Genomic DNA, 23864 nt, shown 5'->3' with positions numbered 1-23864 from the left:
AAGCCATGGTCTGAACCAATTGCTTTGCCAGATGTGGTGCGTCTAGATGAGCGTGCATGGTGGGTGTGTATGGGTGTCATCTCTATCAGGATGCTCCCTGTATCCATCACTTAGCTCTGTGTGCCCAGGCCTCCCAGAGTCTTGACCCTCCAGGGGACATGGAAGAGGCCTCTGACAAGCCTCAAGCTATAATCTTACAGAACTTGATACAAAAGCAGTAGATATACTCTCCTCCTGTGTTCAAATCTCAAATCTCATGGAAGGAAGCTGATTGGTTCCAATTAAGTCACACGGTGGCCCCTTGGACCAATACAAGGTGATCAAATGCTGTGATTGCCCAGGTGTAGCTCATGTGACCTTCCTGGAGAGAAGGTAGGACTCCGCGATGAACAGCCTGGCCTGACCAGTGGGGTGGAAGGGGGACAGACTACCATGGTAAAGAAGGCCAGCCAGGCAGCAGTGATAGCAGGCTGCGATGGGGGTGGGGGGTGTAAGCACAGCTTAGGTGCATAGTAGGTGCTCAGGGCATCTCAACTGTATCTGTGGGGACCAAGCGCTGTGTGGGAGTGGTACCCAGCCAGGGCGCTCTTCTCCCTCTGTTAGATCCCACAGCCCTCGAGCTTCCCCACCACAACGTGTGCCGCTGGTTGCACATGCTTATGTACACGTGTGTGTGTGGCTGTGCCGCTAGCCTCACCCCTCCAGGCAGGTGGCACATCTGTGTTTCCAGGGCCTGGCAGCACCGTGGGCCCTCCATGTGAGTATTTGGAATAAATGAACAAACAAGGAGAATTTCATTTCACAACTCCAGGCAGCAATTTTCACATTGCGACTCTAGCCTCCTCTGAATTAGTACATGCTGACCTTGAATAAATGGGGGATGGGGAGGAGCTGGGTGACAAAGGAGCTTGTATGGGGTTTGGGGCTGGAATCTGTGATTATGGGATCCCCAAGGACTGTAGGGTGAAGGGGGTTCCGGTGTTGTGAGGCTGAGCACATAGGAAGGGGTGGTGATAACCCTCCCTTCCTGACTCCTCCTCTTCACACATCTAACTTGCTCATACCCAAGACCTTCCTTTGAACTTGTCTCTCAAAGGTGGTTGCCAGGCAACAGCCCATGGCCACCATGCTCTGGACCCAGACTTCATGCCTCAGCGTCAGCACAGAGAGGATCTGAGGGGCGTGGCCACCCCTCTAGTAGGGGTGGCCAAGGCCCGAGGGCTTCAGGCACTCCTCACCTACAGGGTTTGGAGAGGCAGAGGCCGCTGTCCCTTGGGAAGGTGACAGCCTGACACAGAAGAAAACACTAAAAGTGCAAGAACCATGGACTGTAATGTGAGGGGCTCTTCCCAGAGCTGCTCAAGGCCACAGTCCCCCCAAGGTCTCAGGGCACTCCCCTGTCACTGGCTGGTCCCGGTGAGACTCACGGTGAGTCCCCTGGAAGGCTGTGAGGGAAATGCATCCTCTATCAGTTCACTAACTTCGCAAAGATTTCCCTGACCTTGGGCTGGGGGTACCGGGAAGGACAGCACCTGGCTCTTGTGCTCCCGGCACTCGCAGGCTGCCACACAAGTAAATGTATCACTACCCAGTGCCGCGGGAAGAGAAGCTTGTTCTGGGGGAGCATAGCTGCGGGGAAGTCAGTGTTGGGCTGCACTGGGAACAGGGGGTTGAACATTAGTGTGCAGGCAGAGGGACCCGCCCATGCTAAGGCCTGGAGGCTGGAGGAGTGCAGTAAATGAAAGGCAGAGGCGAGGCCTGATTCAGGGACAGAGATTGGTGTCAGACAGGAACCTCCTAGACGGTTAATTCCTGCTGTGGGTTGAATTGTGTCCCTTCCACTCCCCAATTCATATGTTTAGGTCCTAAACTCCAGTACCTTGGATGTGACCTTATTTGGAAATAGTGTTATGGCACATGTGACTAGTTAAGATAAAGTCATACTAAAGTAGGGTGGGCCACTAAACCAATATGACTGGTGTTCTTAAGAAAAGATTTGGCCTGACCAGGCAGTGATGCAGTAGACAGAGTGTCGGACTGGGACAAGGAGGGCCCAGGTTCGAAACTCCGAGGTCGCTGACTTGAGCACGGGCTCATGTGGCTTGAGCTTGGGAACATAGACGTGACCCCAAGGTCGCTAGCTTGAGCAAGGAGTCACTCATTCTGCTGTAGCCCACTGGACATGGCACATATGAGAAAGCAATCAATGAACAACTAAGGTGCCACAATGAAGAATTAATGCTTCTCATTTCTCTCCCTTCCTGTCTGTCCTTCTCTCTGACTCTCTCTCTGTCTCTGTCAAAAAAAATAAAATAAAAATTTGGATGCAGGTCTGTGCATGGGAAAAATGCTGGGGCAATGCTTCTACAAGCAAGGAACACTAAAGATTGCCTGCAAACCACCAGAAGCTTGGGAAAGAGGCCTGAACAAGCCTTCAGAAGGAGGCAGCCCTGCCTGATACCTTGATCCTGGACTTCTAGCCTCCAGAACTGAGAGAAAGAAATTTCTGTTGCTTAAGCCACCTAGTCCGTGGTGCATTGTGAGGGCAGCCCCAGCACACTAATACAGTTCCCTACCTGCACAACAGGGACAATGACCCCTCCACTCCTGGCTCTCATTCTTCCATTCAACAATTGTTCACTGGGCAGCTGCCAGTGCAATGCGCTGAAAGCAGAGAACTACAAGGCTCGTCTTTCAGGAACCAAGACAAGAGAGAAAGGGAGAGTTTTTAAGCCCCTGGACTCTGGAATTGCCTGGGTTGAATCCCAGCTCACCCATTCACTACCAGTTCATTTTCTGTGGTTCAGTTCCCTCTTCTCTGAGATGAGGATCAAAGCAGATGTCTCTATTATTGGGAGGTTTAAATGAGTTAATACTTATAAACAGCTTGGAACACTGCCTGATGCATCGTAGGTGCTATGTGTTAAATAAACATGAGCAATGTTTTAAGCAGGAGCAAGAACCCATTCTGGGGTCGGGGTGGATGTCTCCTCAGGGGGTTACAGCCCAGCTGAGTGTTAAGAGGGAACAGGAATTTGTGCGCAGGAAAGGAGGCGTGGGAGACATTTAAGGTACTGAGAACTGCTCTCATCCATTTTATAGGTGAAGACAGTGAGGTCTGCGTAGGCCATGTGACTTGCCCAGGGTCACAGGACCAGAGGTAGGAGCAGGAACCCTGTTTTCCTAGCCCCCACCCCACTGCCCCATAGTATTTTAAAACTACAAAAATGAGAGCCGGGTGTCAGGATTGATGTTGGGGGTGGAGAGAGCTCTGAGGCCTCTAGTGCCAGCTGCTTGGTGGCCACTGGGAAGTGGCAGACAACGCCCTCAGGCCAGACCTAACAGGCACGAGGGGCACCCCCAGACCCCATGGGATCCCAGTCATCCTACAGGCCCCGCCATTCTCCAGCGAGTGGCAGGCCAGGGCAGTGTGCACACGGGGTGAGTGACGGGCACACTCCTGTGTGTGTGAGCTGTGAGCAAGGAGGGCAAGACCAAACTTCACTTTTCCACAGGCTCAGAGAAGCTGCCCGGGCCACACCTGGCGTTCTCCAGGGTCCTGGACACTTTGCCTCCTGGCTCAGGCATTTGGGGACAGCCTGTAGGTAGTCAGAGCCCATGTCCTCTATGGCCACCTTGTTAAAGGTGAGGAGAAGGAGGCCTGCCGGGGGACGTGGCCTCTTTGTACCTCTCTGTCCTGCCTATCTGCTTTAATGACCAGGAAATATGTCAATATTTGCACTTGGGAACTGCTGGTCCTGTCACACTTGGTCAACATGTCCAGACCTGTTTGGTTCGGCCATCTGTATGGGGAGGGCTGCTTCTGAGCTCTGGCCTCCGGCTGCTCTTCATACAGGGAGGGTTTTTCCTCTCGGGCTGTAACAAATGGCAGCAATTAGAGGACAAAGCAAACACAGTGCCCATTACAGTGGCGCTGAACTCTCAGCCACACAATCAGGTTGTAACCCCAGCACCACCAATTAGCTCTGCGTATCTCTGAGTTAGCCTGGGAACCTCTCGAAGCCTCAGTTTCCTCATCCACAAAATGGGCTCCATACCCCCATCTCACAGGACGGTAGCAGGATCCGGAAACAGCGGATTGGCCCCTCCGAAGCCAGCGCTGTGCTCTGTGTCCGGCAGGGGGCGCTCGGGACCTCCATCTCGCCGCATGGAGCCCGACTCTGCTCCGCTCGACCGGACTCGGCTCTATTCGGCTCCACTCGGATACATTCCGTAATATTTCGGCGCTGTTCGGCCGGGCACGCTAGGTACGGCTCTGTTCGGTTATCCTCGGCAAACTCGGCAAAAGTCGGCTCTGCTCGGTCAAGCTCGGCCTTGTTCGGTTCTGTCCGCTCCGCTCTTCGCTGGACGCACGGAGGCCCCTCCCCGGCGCCGCAGGCGTTCCTCCGTCACCTCTGCGCACACAGCTTCGGGAGTACAGGCCCTGAGACCGGAGCCGAGCCAACATTCTGCGGCCAAGCGGGCGGATGTCCACGCAGCGGGGGTCGGGTTTAGCTGAACACTGAGCAGTGCTGAGCGTGACCGCAACCAGCGGCACTCTTCTCCCAGTGCTTGATGTTGGAGCTGGTGGCGATGGGGGGACTGCCGGGCTGGGGTAGGGGAGTCACAACCTCTTAATTGGGCCGAGAGAATGGAGGAGAGATGGACGCTGCTCCTAGTCGGCCGTTGCTGCATCTGTTCCCCTGAGCCTCATTTTACCTCTCTGTAACAATTAACAGGGTCCAGAAGGCCTGGGACAGCGCTGGTTCGTCCCTTCTTTGGGCCTCTTAGGGATTCGGTTTCCCCTTCTGTGAAGTGGAATAAGTCACCCAATTAGGATTAATACCTTCTTGATCAGTCATGGGTTTCAGAAAGCCCAGAATGGAGAAACTTGAGTCCAGAGAGTGAGATCCATCCAGCTAGTCAAAGCAGGGGCTAGGAAGCCGAGCGAGCTGATAGGAAAGGGCGGGTCCCAGTGGACCCTCCAGCCGGCCCCTGGCGTGTCTCTGGGCCCTTCATCCTCCCCTCCTCCCTGAGCCCCGAAGAAGGGGTCGGGACGGGTGGGATGATGGGTTCCAGGTTGGACTGGAGCATCACAGGCCGCCAGGCGCTACCTTTCTCTCCCCAGTTGGTGGCGCTCACGGTTTCCTTTGTTTAGTTTCTTAATTGGTTACTGACCTTGAACAATGGATCAGTGACTTGCCAGTCACAACTCTGCACAGCTGACTCCAAGAATCATCTGGATTTCTCTCATTTTTTTTGACAGGCATACATTTTATTTTTAAAATACACGCAGGGTTCCCATGGCTTTGTAAGCACTGATTGGATGTCACTATTTTTATACCTTCTCTCAACCCTGGGCTGGAAGGTGGATGTAGCTGGGAGCTGGGTTCCGAGTCTGTGAGTCTCTGCCTCATTTTCCTCATCTGTGTGCATGAGGAGAATGGGCTCATTCCCCCACCGCATTCAGAGTTTAACCAAGCAGGAACAATGATGGGTAGCCAGGATGGAGTATTTCCACCCCCCGGGGGTCCCACCAGGCTGGTCAAGTGGCCTTGGCTTCCTCATGTCCTTCATGCCCAGAGACACCAAGGCTCAGAGGCAGGGAGACATGCTCAAGGTCACACACTGAGAAGGAGGTGACGTTTAGCCCGCCCCAAGGATGGAACTCTGTCTCCAAGCTGCCTGGCCTCGGGGGAGATCCTTGAAATGGCTGGGAGACCAAAGGGTGATGCTCGAACTAAAGGATTTTAGGCATGGTGCAAGAGAAGGGCTGGAAATATTAATGTGTAGTATTTCTGAGTCCTGCTCTCTTGTCTGCCCTGCCCCCAGCCAACTGCCCTGCACCCAGGGGTATAAGGCACCCTTCTCTGGGGCTTTGATGTAACGGGTCCAAAGGAGCTGGCCCTAGAACCCAGCGAGCCAGGTGCCTTTCCAGGGATCAGCCTCCTCACCTGTTAAGGTGGATGAGCAGCCTTCCCTGAACAGGAGCAATTAAGTGGGCATAGAGCACAGTTCTGGCCACATAAGAGGTCCTGACAAAACCATTCCCGTGTCTCCATCCTGCTTCTCCCTACTCCCCACCTGTTTTTCCTTCCCTATTTTCTCAGATGCTAGGCTTCCCAAGCTAGAGAGCTGAGAGACAGCCAGCTGTTTCCCCTTCCAGTGCTGCTGACTCAGCTCTTTCCCTGGTGGCAGCGAGTGCGGAGGGTGGGAGGGCAGCTCCCCTTGGCTCCTTCCCTCTGCAGCCCTGGCCCTGTGCCCTGGGAGTGCTGCCTGGGGTAGGGCCACGCAGAGGCCACAGCCAGTGGGGACCTGACAATTTTCCCAGCAGCCATAGTCCTTCCTTCTGCTTCCCTTTGAGCCCCCTAGGGCCCTAAATAGGCCTGGGGGCTCCAAGAGGGCTTGGGAGAGAGAAGCAGCACAAAGCTAGACATTGGGAGAGTCTAGCCCTCGTTCCAGCTTGGACTCTCATCTGCTGTGTGACCTTGAGCCAAAGGCTTGTCCTCCCTGGGTCACAATGTCCCTGTGTGACAGATTAAGGAATTGGATTAGATCATCTCTGAAGGACCTTCCTGGCCTGGATAGTCAGCTATCCCTCAATTAGGAAAACAGGCCCAGATATGAGAGTCAGTCAAGGACACACACAGCCCAGGGGCTGTACCATCCTCCATACCTTGCCCTCCTATGAGTGGGGACTGGGTGGGTTTAGGGTCCCAAACCCACTTCAGTACACTCCCCTAAGATCTCCTGCACCTCCTGAGGGCGATAATATCACCACCTCTCTCTTGTCAGGGGACAGACTCTGGTGTGCAGCCTTTACCCACAACCATGCCCATTGTGCCATTGTGGGAACTCCAGTGGGATGGAGAGCCCTTCCAGTCTATGGAGTTGTGGTTCCTCTTCACTTTCCGTGTGGCATTGGGCAAGTCCCATTAGCTCCCTTCCCCAAGGCTGAGGTGGGATTCCTTGAAATAATGGCTGTAAAGATCCTTTGGGTACTTAAAACCCCTAGGAAGAGGCCTAACCCAGGCAGCAGGTACTCAACAGATGCAGAATGAGAGGGTGCTGGAGGGCGAGCGCTATTTGACTGTCTTTGCACAGGGCTCTGGCTGCAGAGAACCAAGGCTGCAGCTTTTCTAAACATCCCACAGCCTAACCAGGCAGAAGCTGAGGCAGGACCCGTCCAGGCCTGGGGCACACTATCCAGGATGCCCTTCTGTGACTTTGGGGGATCATTTCCACAGGGGCATTGACTCGAGAAGACCAGAAGGATGAATCAATCATGGTAAATTCTCGGTAGAAGGGTGGACTTGGCATCCACTGGGGTGGGGGTTTTGACCTGGCAGCCACCCTGATACACCAGCAGGTAATTAATACCTTCACTCAACAAACCTTGACTGAGCCTCCCCGGTGCCTGGCAGGGATGGGGCTGGGAACTGGAGTTCTACAGACACCTAGGATCTCACTTACTAGTGGGTGGTAGTACCATGACTTGAGCCTGAGGCTGCTGGGCTAGTGCCTGTGCCCTGTCCACTTTTCAGCTTGAGCTGGAGGCCCCTGGCAGCAGGATTCCAGAGCTGACTCCCCTTCTTGAGCAACTTAAGGGACTCCTGCCCTCCCTACCCCACCTCAATTTCCCTTCCAGCACATCAGGGGCCTTAGATCCCTTCTGGCCCTGACTTTATCAAGCCTCTGAATCCAACAAGACCCCACCGGATCACCAAAGAGTTAAGCAAAGGAAATCCAGAGCTCCCTTGATCTCAGCAGAACCCAGCGGCTGGAGGGGAGGGAGCAAGGAGGAGGGGAAGTGGGAAGCCAGCTCAGCCCTCTCCCTCCGCCCTCCCTCCCTCTCGCCCTGCCTCCATCCCTTACTCCCTCCCTCCTTGGCTGGGCCTGGGGGTCTGGGCCAGCAACGAGTTATTACTACAGACATGGGCCAAGGAGCCAGAGGCTGACCCAAGGGAGGCTCGGGTCCGTGAGCCGCTGGGAGAGGCTGCAGGACTCAGGGTGAGTGATGGAGGTCCTGTGTTTCCCACAGCAGGGCCGGCTAGGCCGAGGAGGCTGGGGTCAGAGCCTGGAATTCCCCTCCCCCCTCCTCTCTTCCTGATCACATCTCGGGCCCTGCACTTGTCCCTCTGATGCCAGCTAGCCCCTCTAGAGTCTCCCTTCCCCATTCCCTCCTGTGACTAAGCCCTTAGCCCCCGTGAAGGGCTGCTCTCTCCTCCTCCTGGCTTGTGCCCATCCCTGCTGGGATACACACCAACTCAACTCAGCAGGGTCTGCCCCCCCCCCCCAAGAGATCCCAGACTCCCAGTGGAGGCTGCAAGGGTTCCTTAATCACCCCCAATGGCATGGTCCCTCACACTCCCTGCCTGGCACCCTCCCTCATGGCCAGTGAGTGATCCTGGCTGTCTTTATTACTTTTGTTAAAGACTGCTTTGCTTCTTGCTTCCTGTCCCCCAGATCACAGTTCATGACTGAGAGCTTTTGAACTGTCATCTGGCTGGAGCCAACAGAAGGGTCCCCAAACAGAGCTGGTCCTCTGGGAGAATTTGTGCTCTTCCTCACGCTTTCCTGGGCAGGCACTCGGAAGAGGTCCTGTTGGGCAGAGGAAGGAACAAACTTTTAAAGAGTCTTACAAGTCAGGCAACTTCCTTGTTTAAATCCTCCCAAACAACCTGGGAGGGAGGTGGTTGGAGTCATCTCCTTGTAAATGTCAAGGAGCAGGAAGCCCAAAGGGTGAAGCCACCAGCCCTAGGTCACACAGCTTGTAAAAACTATCCTAGGATTTCAAGTCTGACCCTAAGGTTTTACCTTTTCCCTTGAGGTCACATTCTGGCCAGAAAAAAAAAAGAGATTTTTGCTTTTCTCAAAACCACTGGGATGTGTAATTTACAAATAAAAGGTGAGGGTGATAATCTTGGACAGAGAGGACATTGATCTGTGAGGATCTGATGAGTCTTATTGAGCAGAACCAGGAAACCTGACCAGCTTAGGGAGAGAGGAGCTGGGGAATGGTCACCTCCAGGAAGGGGTGAGGGCTCCGGAGATTGCCCAGTACCCCTCCGTTCTCCTGCTACTAACCAGCTCCAGGGAGGAGAGGTGTTAAGGGGAGGGCTTCTGGCACTTTAAAACTTAGTCCTTACCACAGTGCTCAGCAGAGATAGGATGGCATTTAAAATAATAATTTTACCTTCTCTATACGTATTAACCACAGAAAAATATTTTTGAATTGTACTAAATGTTAAGAGAACAAAAAGGAAATAAACAAAGAAACGCCAGAAGTGTAAAAACCAGTCTAGTTTCAAAAGCCGAGTTTCTGATCCTGCGATAACTCGGCGCCAGCCCCCAAAGACTGCCATCACCTCAAAGGCTCTGTACCCGGCTTCCTGCCCACCCAACCCGGGCCTGTCTCCAGCTGCTGGTGTCCAGGCTACTTCCTGCCCCTCTCCAGGAACTCTGGATCCCTTCTTTCCCGCCAAGGCCAAACACATCTTCACAAACCCTTGAACTTCTCTGATCCTTTTGAATTTTCCAGACTTCCTAGTCCTGCCCCTTAATTCCAATTTACCACCTTGGAGGCTGATTGGCAGGTCTAATGTGATTGACACAACCACTTTCCAATGATTTAACTCCTGAGGCTTCCCTGCAGGGATTCTGTGTCTGGGTGTTGACTGAACAAAGATGCCAAGAGGAGGTAGGTGACACCAGCCCTGGCCAAGCTCCACCCTCAGTGGTGCGTTCTCTTTGTTTCTAATGTGTCCTCCCGAGGAGCACATTTTTGTACCTTGCACAAAGGCACTGTACAGGCCAGCGGTGGCCTGCAGCCTGTGACTCGGCATACCTACTCCTGCTGCTCAGCAATATAATAATGCCATCACCACGCAGAACCCTGTGCGTCCTCTCTGATGGAAATTGCTACCTGTCCGCTAGAATGAATGAACTTCCCTGCCTCCTTTGTTGGGAGCATTGTGTTCAATCCCCAGACCATGGGCTCAGCCACAATTCTCTCTCCCAAACAGCAAGCCTGCAGAATCCTTTGTATTTGTCCCAAGGGCTTTCTGACCTGCCAATGGCAAGAAAGGAGCCAGAGGGTGGGGGGTGGGGGTGGGGGTGGGAAGAGCATTTTACAGACTCATGGTTATGACACAGGAGCCTCTGAGGCCTCTTCCTCACCCACTCAGGCAAAGGTCCCCCTGGGAGCCTACTCTGCTCTTGGCTGTGGCTCTTTTTACAGGGGCTTCCTCCTTCGAGCCCTGGTGTGGCAGAGCCTCCAGGAACTGCAGTCCTTCTGGAAGATTCAGTCTCCAGGCTTTGCCGAGCCACAAGTCTCTGTGACCTTGAAGAACTTGCTTCCCTGTGTAGACCTCAGTGTTGTCTGTTAAATGGGGGCACTGATGCTCCCTCCCCGAGTTCTGTCAGGAGCACATTTGCTGTGGATGGCAGCATTCATGCTGGGCATGGGTTCAGTGGAGATGGTAAGTTAAATATCATTTCTGTTCCTCCTTCCCTGCTCTAGGTCACCATGGGGTTAGCTGCCCTGGACCTCCTCTGGGCAGTGCTCCTGCTCCCTCTCTTGGTGTTTGGGGTCCCCACTGAAGAGCCCCCCTCTGGGGAAGCTGTGGCCTCTAATCCTCCTGGGCATTGCCGATGGTGCTGTGACTCGGAGGATCCCCAGGCCTCTGCCGATTCTGCAGATGTGTCCTTGGCCTCTCCATACACCCTTCCATATGTGTTGCCTGAGGTCAGGCCCTATATTAACATTACCATTCTGAAGGGTGAGTACCCATATGTGGCTCAGACTGGAGTGGGCTGGTCGGAGAGAGGAAGGGCTTGAGGGTTTCTTTCTGGGGTGGGGGAGGTGAGGTAGAGAAAGCAGAAAAACGCAGGACAGGAAATTGTTCCAGACCCCTTCTTTCATTTACGCATTAATTGAGCACCTAATATATGTCATATATGTCAGGACTGTTTTGAATTCTGAGGCCAAAACTACTCCTGTGTTCAAGGCCAGCCTGGAATAAGGACTGTTCAGTGGTGTATCTGCCCGGGGGTCAGGTTTGTTGCTGCCAGAGCCCCAGGCAGAGATGGCCCCAGCAGGGCTGGGTGAACCATCCTGCTTCCCTGCTTCGTTTTTGCAGTTTGCAGAGCACTCTCCCGTGCAGCATTGCATTGAGGGCTCATGAACACCCCTGGGAGGCAGGCATGATCTTTTTCACCATACAGGCAAAACAACCAGGACCCAGCCATGAATGGCTCAGATTACACAGCAGGGTGTAATGACAGCCAAGGGCTGCCTGGCTTCTAGCCAGGGCATTTCCCTCCAGATGGGCAGAGCTCTTTTCCTTGGTTCCTTATCTGGATCAGAAATGGAGAGACTGCCTGCCACTTCTCTCTTCCCCCTGGAGTGGCTGCGTGCAGTGTCCCCCTGGAGTGGCTGTGTGCAGTGTCCCCCGACCCTGCTGAGATGGGGGCCGGGCCTGGCCTCCCAGACCCCACAGTCCTACCTTCACTATGGAGGGGGGAGTAGAACAGGTGGGTGTAGAGACAGATAGTAGAGTTCTGCCTCTCCTGCTCTTGAGCTGCATGACCCTGGGTGAGTTAGTTAATGTTGCCATAAGTAGAACTGGACATGGTGTTATCATTAGAGGGGCATTCAGGGAGGTGATGCCTGGCATGCAGTAAGTGCTCAATAAATGCTGGCTTCTTCTCTGGACTCTTCTCTGGGCGGGGTAGAGCTCTCTGCAAACAAGTGAAGGTACCCACTTTGTTCAGGCCATGGTGCTTGGGTGCCCTCCCTGACTTCTCTCTTGTTCCCACAGGTGACAAAGGAGACCGAGGCCTGCCAGGCATTGCTGGGAAACTGGGCAAGGAGGGTCCTCAGGGAGTGCGAGGCCCGCAGGGCACCAAGGGCGCCAAGGGGCAGGCGGGCAGCCCTGGTGGCCCATGCCAGACTCGCTACTCAGCCTTCTCAGTGGGCCGGAAAACAGCCCTGCACAGCAGCGAGGGCTTCCAGCCGCTGCTCTTCGACACGGTCTTCGTCAACCCGGATGGGCACTTTGATCTGGCCGCAGGCCACTTTATTGCCCCGCTGCGCGGCCTCTACTTCTTCAGCCTCAACGTGCACAGCTGGAACTTCAAGGAGACGTACGTGCACGTGGTCCACAACGAGGAGGCGGCTGTCATACTGTATGCGCAGCCCAGCGACCGCAGCATCATGCAGAGCCAGAGCGTGATGCTTGCCCTGGCTCCAGGCGACCGCGTCTGGGCGCGGCTCTTCAAGCGCGAGCGTGAGAACGCCATATACAGTGATGACGTCGACACCTACATCACCTTCAGTGGCCACCTCATCAAACCGGAGGACGATTAGTGCCTCCAGCAGGGCAGCTCTGGAGTGGGATGGCCGTGGGCAGGCGCCACCCTCCGCAGGGCTTCCGTGTGCACCTCTGTAACGTGGGCCGCAGGGCCTGGCACCCTGGGTAGCCATCCTCTTCTTTCCTTACCTCCCTGTCTGTTGCTGCCATTCTCCTCACTTGGAAGTATTTTAGGAAGCTGTCTAGCCTAAATATTCTAGAACTTTCCCAACCTTTCAGACCAGCACTTCTCAAACTTGAATGTGCACACGAATCACTTGAGGATCTTGCAAAAACACAGATTCTGATCCAGCCAGCACAGAATGGGCCCTGCATTTCTAGTAAGTTCCTGGGTATGCTTATGCTGCTGGTCTGTGGACCCCACTGGAGTTAGCAGATTCTAGAACTTTCACAACATTCTAGTACTTCCTGAACATTCTGGAATCTTCTAAACATTCTAAAATCATCCCAGCACCCTTAAATAGTCGCATTTCTCTGGGACTCCCCCCTCCTCTGTTCTCTTGCCCCTTTTCCCTCCTCCCTCACTTTCTCACTCTCGTCTGCACCCCCACCTGTGCAGCCATTGTTCATTTAGTCGTTTCTCCAGTGCTCACCGAGCACTCACTCATGCCAGGCCCTGGGACAGCTGGGGTGAGTCAGACAGAGACCCTACCCCTGGTGAATGTGCATTCCTCCGGGGGGGGGGGGCAGGGAGGATTATGAAGCCTGACCCAAAAAAATGCATGGCGCTCTTATCACATAAGTCTGGGTTCTGGGCATTCAGACACTGTGGCCCCTCATTACCTATGGCTTTCCAAGGCTGCTAGGATAAGGTCCCCAAGGTGGGGGGTGTTCCTTGCCTGCTCTCATTCTTGCTCAGTGTTCTGCAGAGCCTTGGTCAGGGCAAGGGTGCTATGAGGGGAGGACCTAGGGGCTTGAGGCATTTGGGGGTAAAGGAGGCCCAGACCCGTAGCTTCCCATACAATGGGTATGGTTACCTGTGAGGACTCCTGTCCTCACAGCACTGTCCTCCCCCCGGCCAAGCCCCCTTCCTGGGGCTCGGTCAAATCTTGCTCTATTCGTCCTGCCAAAGGCACCTGGGCCTCGGTTTTCCCAAGCTCCCAGCTACTGTCAGACAGTGAAGTCTTCCCTAGGTGCTCTCTGACCCTCCTTGGCCCCTCTCGCCAGCCCAGTGCCCCTGGCTCTCTAAGTTTAAGGTGCTGAAGACCCAGCAGAGTCTCGTCTGGCCCTGGTGCTGCCTTAAAAAATGCCAAGACGGAAGGCTCCAGGCTTTGGACCCCTCAGCAGGTCTGGGGAACTAAAGCAGGAAACATTCCAAGTCAGTCAGGGTGATCCTCCTCTGAGCCATGATGCCAAGAGAGGCCCAGGTCAAGCAAGGGACATCCGGCTTTCTATCCCTTCTCTCACTCTCAAGGTGGGGGGCCGCCTCACCCCCACCCTGGTGGCCTGGCCCTCTCCCCAGAGGGAGGTGGCCTCCAGCCATTGGTGCTTATGCAGATTCTGGGAACAGGTGGTGGTGGTGATTTCTGGTACTCATAGCCAAGGGAGCCATGGCCGTGTGGCTGGCGGAGGCAGCAAGGCTTGACCAAGTGCGAAGGCCGGTGCTACAGCCACTCCCAGCCCATCTGCACTTTGCCTTGCTTGTTCCACATGATTAAAGGTTGTGTGTCTTCTTGGCGATACAGGCTGGTTCTTTCTACTACTTGGTGCCCTCTGCTCACCTTGGAAGGGCAGCCAGTCCTGGGTCTCCTGGGGTCCAGATCCAGAGCTCCAGAGAAACTGAGGCAGCCCAGAGCACCACTCGATGGGCTCCCCACCCACAGAGAAACCAGCGCCTCAGTCACTCGGCAGCCAGTGTGCTTTGGAGTTAGTGGACCCAGCTCAGAGTCTGCTGTATGACACCCTGGCTGTGGCCTTGAGAAGGCTCCCACTACTCTGAGCCTCAGTTTCCTTGTCTGAAATGGAGATGCCCTGGCCGGTTGGCTCAGCGGTAGAGCGTCGGCCTAGCGTGCGGAGGACCCGGGTTCGATTCCTGGCCAGGGCACACAGGAGAAGCGCCCATTTGCTTCTCCACCCCTCCGCCACGCTTTCCTCTCTGTCTCTCTCTTCCCCTCCTGCAGCCAAGGCTCCATTGGAGCAAAGATGGCCCGGGCGCTGGGGATGGCTCCTTGGCCTCTGCCTCAGGCGCTAGAGTGGCTCTGGTCGCAACATGGCGACGCCCAGGATGGGCAGAGCATCGCCCCCTGGTGGGCAGAGCGTGGCCCCATGGTGTGCGTGCCGGGTGGATCCCGGTCGGGCGCATGCGGGAGTCTGTCTGACTGTCTCTCCCTGTTTCCAGCTTCAGAAAAATGAAAAAAAAAAAAAAAAAAAAAAAAAAAAGAAATGGAGATGATGATTATCTACCTCGTGGGGTGGCCATCAGGACTAGAAGAGAGGCCACCTGGTGAGCTCTGAGTTCATCCTTTAAACCACATCTATTGAGCACGTACCATGTGCTGGGTGCCCCACTAGACAAAGAGGCCGGGTGGAGCATGGATTGCAGGGTGAGGCTGGAGGCAGTTAGGGGGCTGTGCTGTCATCTAGGGGAGGACATGGGACACCTAGGAACTGGGTGAATTGTGAATGTCATTCTGGGGGAGAGGGCTGTGTCCCCACTGCACTTTAAAGGAGGCAAGAGATTTACTAGCAGAGAGGTGGGAAGAGGCAGCCAGGTGGAAGTCCAGCTTGGGTGATGTACCCACCAGGCGACTTTTCTCTGACAGTGGGAGGAGGGCAGGCCTGGGTAGGGGTGTGTGTGTGTGTGTGTGTGTGTGTGTGTCTCCTGAGCCAGCTCTGCCGAGTGAGTCACTTGATTGATTCAAAGCATGGAGGGTGACTCCCTGGACCCTATCACTACCTTTATCTGTCGTATCAGATTTAAAATTCATCCTCTTGCCCCATTGAGGACTTTGGGCGTATTCAAGGCTATACACATGACTGTATTTTCAGAACCCTAAATTAGGACCCATGGACTAACTATGGGGCAGAAAGTGTGAAATTACTGCTAACTGTTCCAGAAAATATAAAGTGCATGTGATAGGGGTTTAAAAAATGTTAAGAGAAGCTCAATTTTTAGTGTGTGGGCTCTGGAGCCAGTTCAGGAAGTTCTGATCCCAGATCCATATTTCCTTAGAATAGCTCCTGGCTCAGAATAGGCAGTATTATTTTCCTGTACGTGTGACCTGGGCTTGTCACTTCCTCCAGGCGAGTCTCGGTACTGCTCCCAATGAGGGCTGAATGTGATGGTATTTCTTGTGCATTCTGGGTGGCAGCACATACTGTGTGCTCAAAAGAGCATTTGTTGGGTGAATGGCTTGCGCTGAGCAGCAGTAGGAGAGGGGTGGCGGGAAGCAAGAATTGGTAGTTGAAATCGTGCACCGTTCTCTTCTGCCTCTCCTGCCAGCTCCACAGGTTTCTCCCAGTAGCCACACACTGCCACGTGTACATCTGGAGAGAGGGAATAACATAGGCAGAAACTCAGCATGACCAGAAACAGATGGCAAAAACATTATGGGTGGGGCCAAGGGGGGAAGAGCTGGGTCCAGCAGGCCGCCTGGGAGCCAGAGAGGAAGGAGGGATTTCCATGACACGAGTCAAGAGGGAGCAAGGCCAAGCCGCATGGCTGGGAGCCCCTGGCCTGCAAACCCAACGGGATGGGAGGCTGGGTGGCCAGGAAACACGGGGTTGCAGGGCAGGGTCAGGAGGAGGTGTGGAGTTGCAGCCCGGAGGTGGCAGTGTGAGCTGGAGGAAATAGTAATTGGGATCCAGGCACACGGAGAAGGGGACCCTCTGCGGGGAGCAGCAGGGTGAGGGAGGGGGTGCAGGTGGCCGACCTTCATCTGGCTGACTGCCTTTCACAACTGAAGGTGGTACATTGATGTCACAAATCTGATGTACATGACCTAGAACTTATTTCTCCACGGCTTAACTTAATTTCCATTAGACACTTCCTTTCTGCTGAAGTCAAAGAAATGCGCTTTTGCCAGCAAGGGTTCCTCTCCTACCACATTTCTTGGGGGGTGGAGGCTGCATAGGAAGTGCCCCTTCCTGGCAGTGGGGAGGGGTCACCTGGTACTGCATGTTCATATGACATCTGCTGAGTTTGTCAATGTCCTATCTGCTCTGGGTTTCACCCATATACCTGCTGAACCAGGCTCATTCCTGCAGAGCCTCCTGGGCCCTCAGCCCTCTTGGGGCATTCAGGTCCTCTCTGCACAGGTGCTTACCTCACAGATTCTGTGTCCTTCAGAAGGCTGTCTAAGCCTGGCCCCATCTGTCTGGATCACTAAGTGGCCATTTATTTTTTCCTTGAGGTCTCAGCTGCCTCCCCAGGGTTCTGCCTGGAGAGAAGGGATAGTGCCTCTGAATCTCTGATGTCCCAAACCTGCTGGGGGGTCTTCTCTGCACCCCCCAGGCTCAGTTGGCTTAGAAGGGCCAGTTTATACTTTGGCCAGGAACCCCAGCACTGACACATTCCTTGCTCTCCTGCCCATCGCCCCCCGGGGCCATCTTGGGTGTTAGAGGAGGGACTATGTGTCTATTCAATATATCCTCTCCCAAAACTTTTGGCTGGGCACACAGGTTCTCTCTTATTTTGAAACTTAAGAACCTGGAAAAGACTCCCTTCCTTCCTCTGCTTTTTGCAACATATCCCTTTTGTATTGGTTAGGATGCTTTTGGGTGTAAGAAACATATATCAATCCCAAGAAGCATGAAGGAAAAATAACCGTGTGTCCCGAGGTAGGGCAGCGCTGGGGCTGGGACACTCAGCAGCTCAGCAGTGTCACTGAGGACCCGGGATTGCCTTGTTCCCACTCACACACCTACTGAAACAGCCCTGCTCTTCGGCCAGCATCCCTCGGGGCCACAGAATGGCAGCTGCAAGATGGTGGCCACAGATTGTGTCCTGGTCCATGTGTCACACTAGGCATGAGGAGGGTCAGGGAAAGAAGAACCAGATGATTCTTTTATCCAGCTGCTTCTCCTCACTTTTCATTGACCAGAACCACTCACATGACTGCAGTACCTCAGCCTCTGGGAAGGAGAACAGGAAGATTATGGGAAGCAGGATTTACTCTTCTTGAACTCCCAGGTCTGGGCTGACCTCCGAGCAAGGTCAGAGGGGTTGTGAGAGAGAAGTGGTTAAAGTATAGCTGGTTCATTTTCCATCAGAGCTCTTTGGCTACATTGTCAGATGTGAATATCTTGTTTCTAGGAAGCCTTCTCAAACTTGAAGGGTGGCCTTGGCCCTGAGTGTCACTTGATTACAATGCTTATCAGTTGTCAGCCCTGCCCATTGGGTTTCAAGCTTCCAGGGCATGGGGGCTATACCAGCTCCAAGGTCACCACCAGAGGAGCCCACTCCAGCCTTCTAGGCAGAGTTGAGTTTCCCTGAATGCAACCAAGGCTGCTGGAGATGCACTGCTTGGGTTCAGATCTAACTAGGTAAGTGAGGGCAGGTCACCGGACTCCTCTGTGCCTCAGTTTCCTCACCTGGAAAAAGGGGATGATAATAACAGCATCTACTCCATAGAGGTAGGGCTGTTGTGAGGATTAAAGAAGTAAGTATATGTAAAAGACTGGCACACAGTAGACTCTTTATACATGTTGGATACTATCATAAAGTAGACGCTTTATTATACTCATTTTGTAGAAGAAGAAACTGTGAAGTGCAGAGAGACTAGATAATTTCCTTCACATATCATGTGTTCATACATTCACCGAGTATGGATTGACTCCCTATTTAGGGTCCACACTGTGCTAGGCACAGGGGGCAAAGCAGTGAACAAAAGACCCACACGGTCCCTGCCTTCATGTGGTCTAGAGTCTAGCGGGGAAACAGGCGGTGCAGGTTATCCCACAAGGACTTCAGATCAGGGTGAGTGCTCTCATGCTTCAGATCATGGGAGAGGCACCTGACCAAGTGGTGGCGCAGTGGATAGAGTGTCTGACTGGGACATGGAGGACCCAGATTCGAAACCCCAAGGTCGCCGGCTTGAGAGTGGGTTCATCCAGCTTGAGCAATGGCTCACCAACTTGAGCCCAAGGTCACTGGCTTGAGCAAGAGGTTATTTGGTCTGCTGTAGCCCCCCCGGTCAAGGCACATATGAGAATGCAATCAATAAACAACTAAGGAGACTGAGGAGCTGCATTGAAGAATTGATGCTTCTCACTTCTCTCTCTTCATGCCTGTCTGTCCCTATCTGTCCCTCTCTCTGTCTCTCTCTCTCTCTGTCTGTCTCTGTCACACACACACAAAAGATCATGGGAGAGGCTAATTTGGAATGTGGGGTGGGGTGGGGGCAGTCAAGGAAGGCCTCTCTGAAGAAGAGGTGGTTCAGCTGAGACCCACAGGGTGAGTGGGTGAAACAGCACTGCAAGTGGAGGGATCAGCATAAGCAAAGGCCTGGAGGCAGGAACTTGCTGAGCCACTTCCCAGGAACGGAAAGAAGGGCCAGGAGGCAGGAAGCAGCCAGGTTGGCAGGGCCTGGGATTTTGGGTCTGTCCAATGGGCAGCACCTGAAGGAGTTTTAGATCATTGGGTCAAAGGTGGACCCAGATTCAAACTCAGGCCTTTCTGACAAATGTCCACACCTGAGCTCTTGTTTCTCAGAGGATGGCTAAAGGATGTCGCATCTCCTCAAGGTCTATCAGCCGGAGTTATGATAGGGTAGGACTCCTACAGGAGTCCATGGGGAGCTCGTGCCCTTGGACCTTGACACCCATAGCCAGAGGTGTGCTGGTACATTTGTTCCCGACCTCATGTTTAGAGACACAGGATGTTAGCTTGAAATCGGCATGGTGGCAATACTTACACCACACTGATGGCAAATATTACTATTTTAAGTTTTACAAAATAAAGTTTTCATTAAAAGTCTAGGCCTCCAGTGATGAAAGGGTGTTCCGCAGTGCATTTACTCCCACCATGATAACAATTCATGGAGGCTGGAGTCCTCGGGGCCTCTCACTCATGGGCAAGTACAAATAGGCTCAGGTGGGAGCGGGCCTCGTAAAGGAGCTACTCTGAATGTGGTCCCCAGATTCAGCGATCTCCTTTTTCCCTGGCACCCCTCACCCCACTACCATGCCCCACCCCACCCAGGGCGCATCTCTTTACTTTACCCTGCCCCCTGGTGGCCAGGGTGGTCGATGGCTCCAAGGGAGGCCCCAGCCCAGATGGTCCTGGGGTTTGGGAAGTGGAACCACAATATTTGTTGACTGGCTGAATGTGAGTCCTAGAGTTTGGGGAGGTCAAGGGGCATGTGGGGAAGCCTTCCCTGTGTGCTCCAGACAATCAATGCCCGGCTTTGTTTTTTGTCCCCTGTATGTGCTTTGTTGAACTGGACCCACTCTGTCTGTTTCTTCTACCATTATCACCACATTTTCTAAAGACAAATTGCCTATATGGTCTGAAAAATTATTTTTTGTGTCGGTCATTGTACTAACATGCTTCTTTTGTTATAATTACTTGCATTTATCTAACCCCTGTACTGAGAGAAGTTTCCCTGAGTTAGCAGACTTCAGGTCCCACACGTCCCTATAACTCCCACAGTGCCCAGCATGGTGCTGTCAGCAGGAACTCAGTCAAGCCCTGTGAAATTAACAAAAGAATGAACGACACCTTCTCATCCTAATAACAGGACTCTCCTTACTTCCAGGCTTCATTCCTTCCTTCCTTCCATCCATCCATCCATCCATCCATCCATCCTTTCAACAGATACAGTTTGAGCACCTACCCTGAGTCACACATGGCTTTCGGTGCTAGAGGCACCATGGGACTCCATGGACTTGACCTTGAGGAGCCACAGTCCAGCTAGGAAGACAGACACAAGCAAATCTTCCACCAGTGCCCAGCCAATTACAAATGGAAGCAAGTGTTTGGGGAGAAGGGCAGGTGCTGGACCGAACAGGTTCACATTGGCTTTTTATGGGGTGGGGCAGGCCAGGAAAGATCCCTCTGAGAGGCTGCCCTCAGGCTGAGGTAGCAGCACGGGAGAGGGCCAACGGGGAAGAGCCTTGAGCCTTCTAGGAACCGACTGGCGGCCAGGGGCAGGGGTGGCGGCCTGGGTCTTTCAGGGCAGCCAGGTGATGTTTATCGTAAGTTCAGCAGAAATCCTGTGAGGGACATGCTATTATATGATTTTCACTTTAAGAGGCCAGTGGCTGGCGCAAAGGGCATAGCAATGGTACTCAGGAGGCAGAGTTGATGGATGGACAAGGGGAGGGAAGGCAGAGAACGTGGGTCAGGGCCGGGGGCGCAGGACTGTGAGTCCTCAGCCCTCAGGGGCAGTTGGGGCTGGAGGTAGGGGTGGATGCCATCACCAGAGTTAAGGGAAAGGGATGTAGAAGGGACACAGGGCTGGGTCTGGGGTTGTCTCAGGAGCCCTAACAGTCGGGGCCAGGAGAAGGGGTAAACCCATTTTTTACCTGAACCAGCTAAAGGAAGATAAGGAGCCACCTGGGTTAAGTTCCTTGCTCTAGCTAGATAGTAAGTGGAATGAATGGCTTTGGGAGACTGGAGGTCAGAGTTCAAGCCCTCCACTTGTGTGACCGCAGGAGAGGTTCTAATATCCCTTGCATGTCAGTGGTCTTGGCTTTGTCCTTCCTTGGGCTCCCCTCCTGCTTTCTTACTGGAACTCAGGGTCCCTGCCTTCTTCCCATCTCGTCACACGGGCCCCTGGAACTCCCAGGGAGGAAGAAGATACTGTCCAGTTTGAGTGGCTCTCCCGCTTTGGCTCATCTCCCTCCTGCAGAACAGGCCCTGTGTAGAGGCAGCAGAGGGACAGGCATCGCCCTCTGCTGGCAATTTCTGGGCCCGCATGTCTCTGTGCCTTGCTTTGTTTTAGCTCAAGTATTCTTTTTTTTTTTTTAATTATTTTTATTTATTTATTCATTTTAGAGGAGAGAGAGAGAGAGAGAGAGAGAGAGAGAGAGAGAGAGAGAAGGGGGAGGAGCAGGAAGCATCACTCCCGTATGTGCCTTGACCAGGCAAGCCCAGGGTTTTGAACTGGCGACCTCAGTGTTCCAGGTCGATGCTTTATCCACTGTGCCACCACAGGTCAGGCTAGCTCAAGTATTCTTAAAGCAATTATTGAGCGCCTTTTGTGTGTAATGACCTGAGGCAGGCATGAAAGAGTGGGCAGTGAGGAGAAGGGGGAAGGAGTCCTGTGTGTGATGCTCAGAGCTTAGCCGAGTCACCCGGACTTACCCCCGTCCTGGGTGTCCTCATCCCTACCGTGGCAATCATGGGGCTGCAGTGGGGATTAACCAGCATCGTGCCTGGAGTGCAGCCCGGGCTCCACTGATAACACATGTGCCTTCAAAGGTGACTGCCATCCAGAAAGGCACACTGCTCTGTGTGGGATGCACCAGTCTTGGGGTTCCTCTAGGCAAGGAGGAGCTTAGGTGCTGACAGAGGCCCTGTCTAGTGCTGTCTCTGCAGTGCAGTGGAGGGTCCCCCAGAAGTTGCTCTGGTGGGGAGACCCAGCTGTGCAGGCCCTTTGCAGATACACTCTGATTAACAGTGGCACTTCCAAGAAGCCAGGGCTGCAAGGGCCTAGGGTGGGTGGAGGGGCTGTCTAGCGTAGCAGAGACCCTGGACACGGAGGCCTCTCTTACTCCCCAGTCATCAGCTGGGCTGGCTGAATCTACATGGCTTGGGTTTGCTTGCAGGAGGTCCACAGCTACACAGGGGTGCTGGAGCAAACCCACCTGTGTGTCCCCCAGGGTTGGAATGGGTTTGCTCTTTTGGGAGGGAGTGACCTTCTTGTCCCAGAGGGAATGTAAGGGAGTCTGGGCAGTCTGAGATGCTGTGGAGGGCAGTTGAGCATCGGATGACGGTTGAACTTGGGGATGTTTAAAGCTCCAGGCACCGGCTTAAGCCACACTGGCCTTTTTACATCTGTGTCCACTGCTGCCTCTGCCTCTTTGCTCAGGCTGGTCTCTAAGCCTTGCCCTGTGTTAGCCATTATCTATCTTTCAAGGTCTGGCTCAAAGCCTCCTCCTCCATGAAGCCTAAACTGCCCAGAGAGTGTCTGAACACCTTTCACAAACTCGAGTTATTGTCACCACACTCCTGCGTGTGCCGTTTCCTGTCTCCTCCTCCAGGCCCTGGACCCCTTGGGGCTGGGCTGGATCTTAAGCATCCTTTATAGCTGCTGTAACTCTCAACCCGAGCTGAGATGATGCAGATACTTGACAAATGCTCCATGCTGACTGCTAAGTGTTTTTATCTTCTATGCCTGGGAAAGCGTGAATCAGACTCTCCTGGAGGGAGGAGTGGTAGGAAGACCAGAGCAGAACAGCCAGGACAGGCACAGAATGGCTAGCAGTGCCTGCAATTCCCATGGCCCTCTCATTCCAAACCCAGCGGCAGCCTAGCAGCTGGGAGTAGGTTTTTGGAGCCAGATGGCCTAGGTTCAAGTTCCAGCCCTGGCTCTTACCACCTGAGCGATCTCAGGCAAGATATTTAACTCTCTGTGCTTTAAGTTACTTCATTTGTAAAATAGGGTAATAAGAGTACCTACCTGTAAACATTGTTGCCAGGATTAAATAAGTTAATACCAGTCTTCTTAGACTTGCATGTGCGTGCAGATCACCTGCTGAGCTGATTAAAATGCAGGTTCTGCCGCTGAGATACCGCATTTCTGATGAGCTCCTAGGGTGCTGATTCTGGTGGCCCTTCGCTTGGCTACCAGGAGTTAATACACGTGAGGTGCTTAGAGCTGGTGCGTGGTGAGCGTGGGGGAAGGTGCTGCTAGCTGATGTTACCTGGCATCTCTCGAGGAGGGCTATGGCTTCTAGAACTTTCTGCCTTCTCCATCCTTCATGGTGCTTTACTCTCTGGAGCCTTGGTGATGCTGTAGCCTCTGATGTTGAGGTGGGCTGTTCTGAATCTCCTCGGTGGTCTGTGTTCTGGGCCCAGAGGAGGAGGGACAGGTGTTGGGGGCAGGCGGAGGGCGATTTTGGAAGAGCTGAGAAGGAAACAGGAAGAGGGCTGGTGGCAAGAGGTGGTTCACGAGCCCCCTCACCCCTCATAGTGATTGTCCGGGCTTCGCAGCCTAAACCACACACCTCACAGCTTCCCCCGCCCCTCCGCTCTCGCCGCCCCCTGTTTCCTGCAGGAAAGGCACAGGTGACTTCAGCCAGGTTACCAGCAGCACTTCTGGGCCGGAACCACAGGCCAGAACCACATCCTCCTGAGAGCAGTGCTCTGTTCACACCTCCAGCCACTGGCGCAATGGCCAGGCCTGGTCTGGCCCCTGAGCCCGGGTTTGGGTAGGGGCAAGGCTGGGGTTCTTCAGTGTCCTGAAGAAGTCAAGGGGGTAAGAGGTGGGTGAATGGAGGGGCTGAAGGCAGAGGTTGTCGAGGGAGAATCCTGCTGGGGAGACTGACGGCTGAGTGTCTCAGCTCCGCCCTCATGAGCTCCCTCTCCCTGCACACCCTTGAACT

General features: G+C 53.8%; 1 protein-coding gene across 1 annotated transcript; it reads left to right on the top strand.

The window, feature by feature from the left end:
• The first annotated feature begins 7887 nt into the window (after window positions 1-7887).
• Window positions 7888-14040, top strand: C1QTNF6 (C1q and TNF related 6). Its single transcript, XM_066358317.1, has 3 exons — window positions 7888-8010; window positions 10523-10781; window positions 11823-14040. The coding sequence occupies exons 2-3, from the start codon at window positions 10529-10531 to the stop codon at window positions 12368-12370; spliced, it is 801 nt and encodes a 266-aa protein (XP_066214414.1). The 5' UTR covers window positions 7888-8010; window positions 10523-10528; the 3' UTR covers window positions 12371-14040.
• Window positions 14041-23864: the final 9824 nt, after the last annotated feature.

The sequence above is a fragment of the Saccopteryx leptura genome, chromosome 1 (assembly GCF_036850995.1).
Source record: "Saccopteryx leptura isolate mSacLep1 chromosome 1, mSacLep1_pri_phased_curated, whole genome shotgun sequence".
Lineage (NCBI taxonomy): Eukaryota > Metazoa > Chordata > Mammalia > Chiroptera > Emballonuridae > Saccopteryx > Saccopteryx leptura.
This window is presented reverse-complemented; position numbering and strand designations above follow the sequence as displayed.

Coding starts and splice junctions, on each gene's coding strand:
- C1QTNF6 (XM_066358317.1), top strand. CDS start 10,529: ATGGGGTTAGCTGCCCTGGACCTCCTCTGGGCAGTGCTCCTGCTCCCT. Junction 10,782..11,822: donor TAACATTACCATTCTGAAGG/GTGAGTACCCAT, acceptor TTGTTCCCACAG/GTGACAAAGGAGACCGAGGC.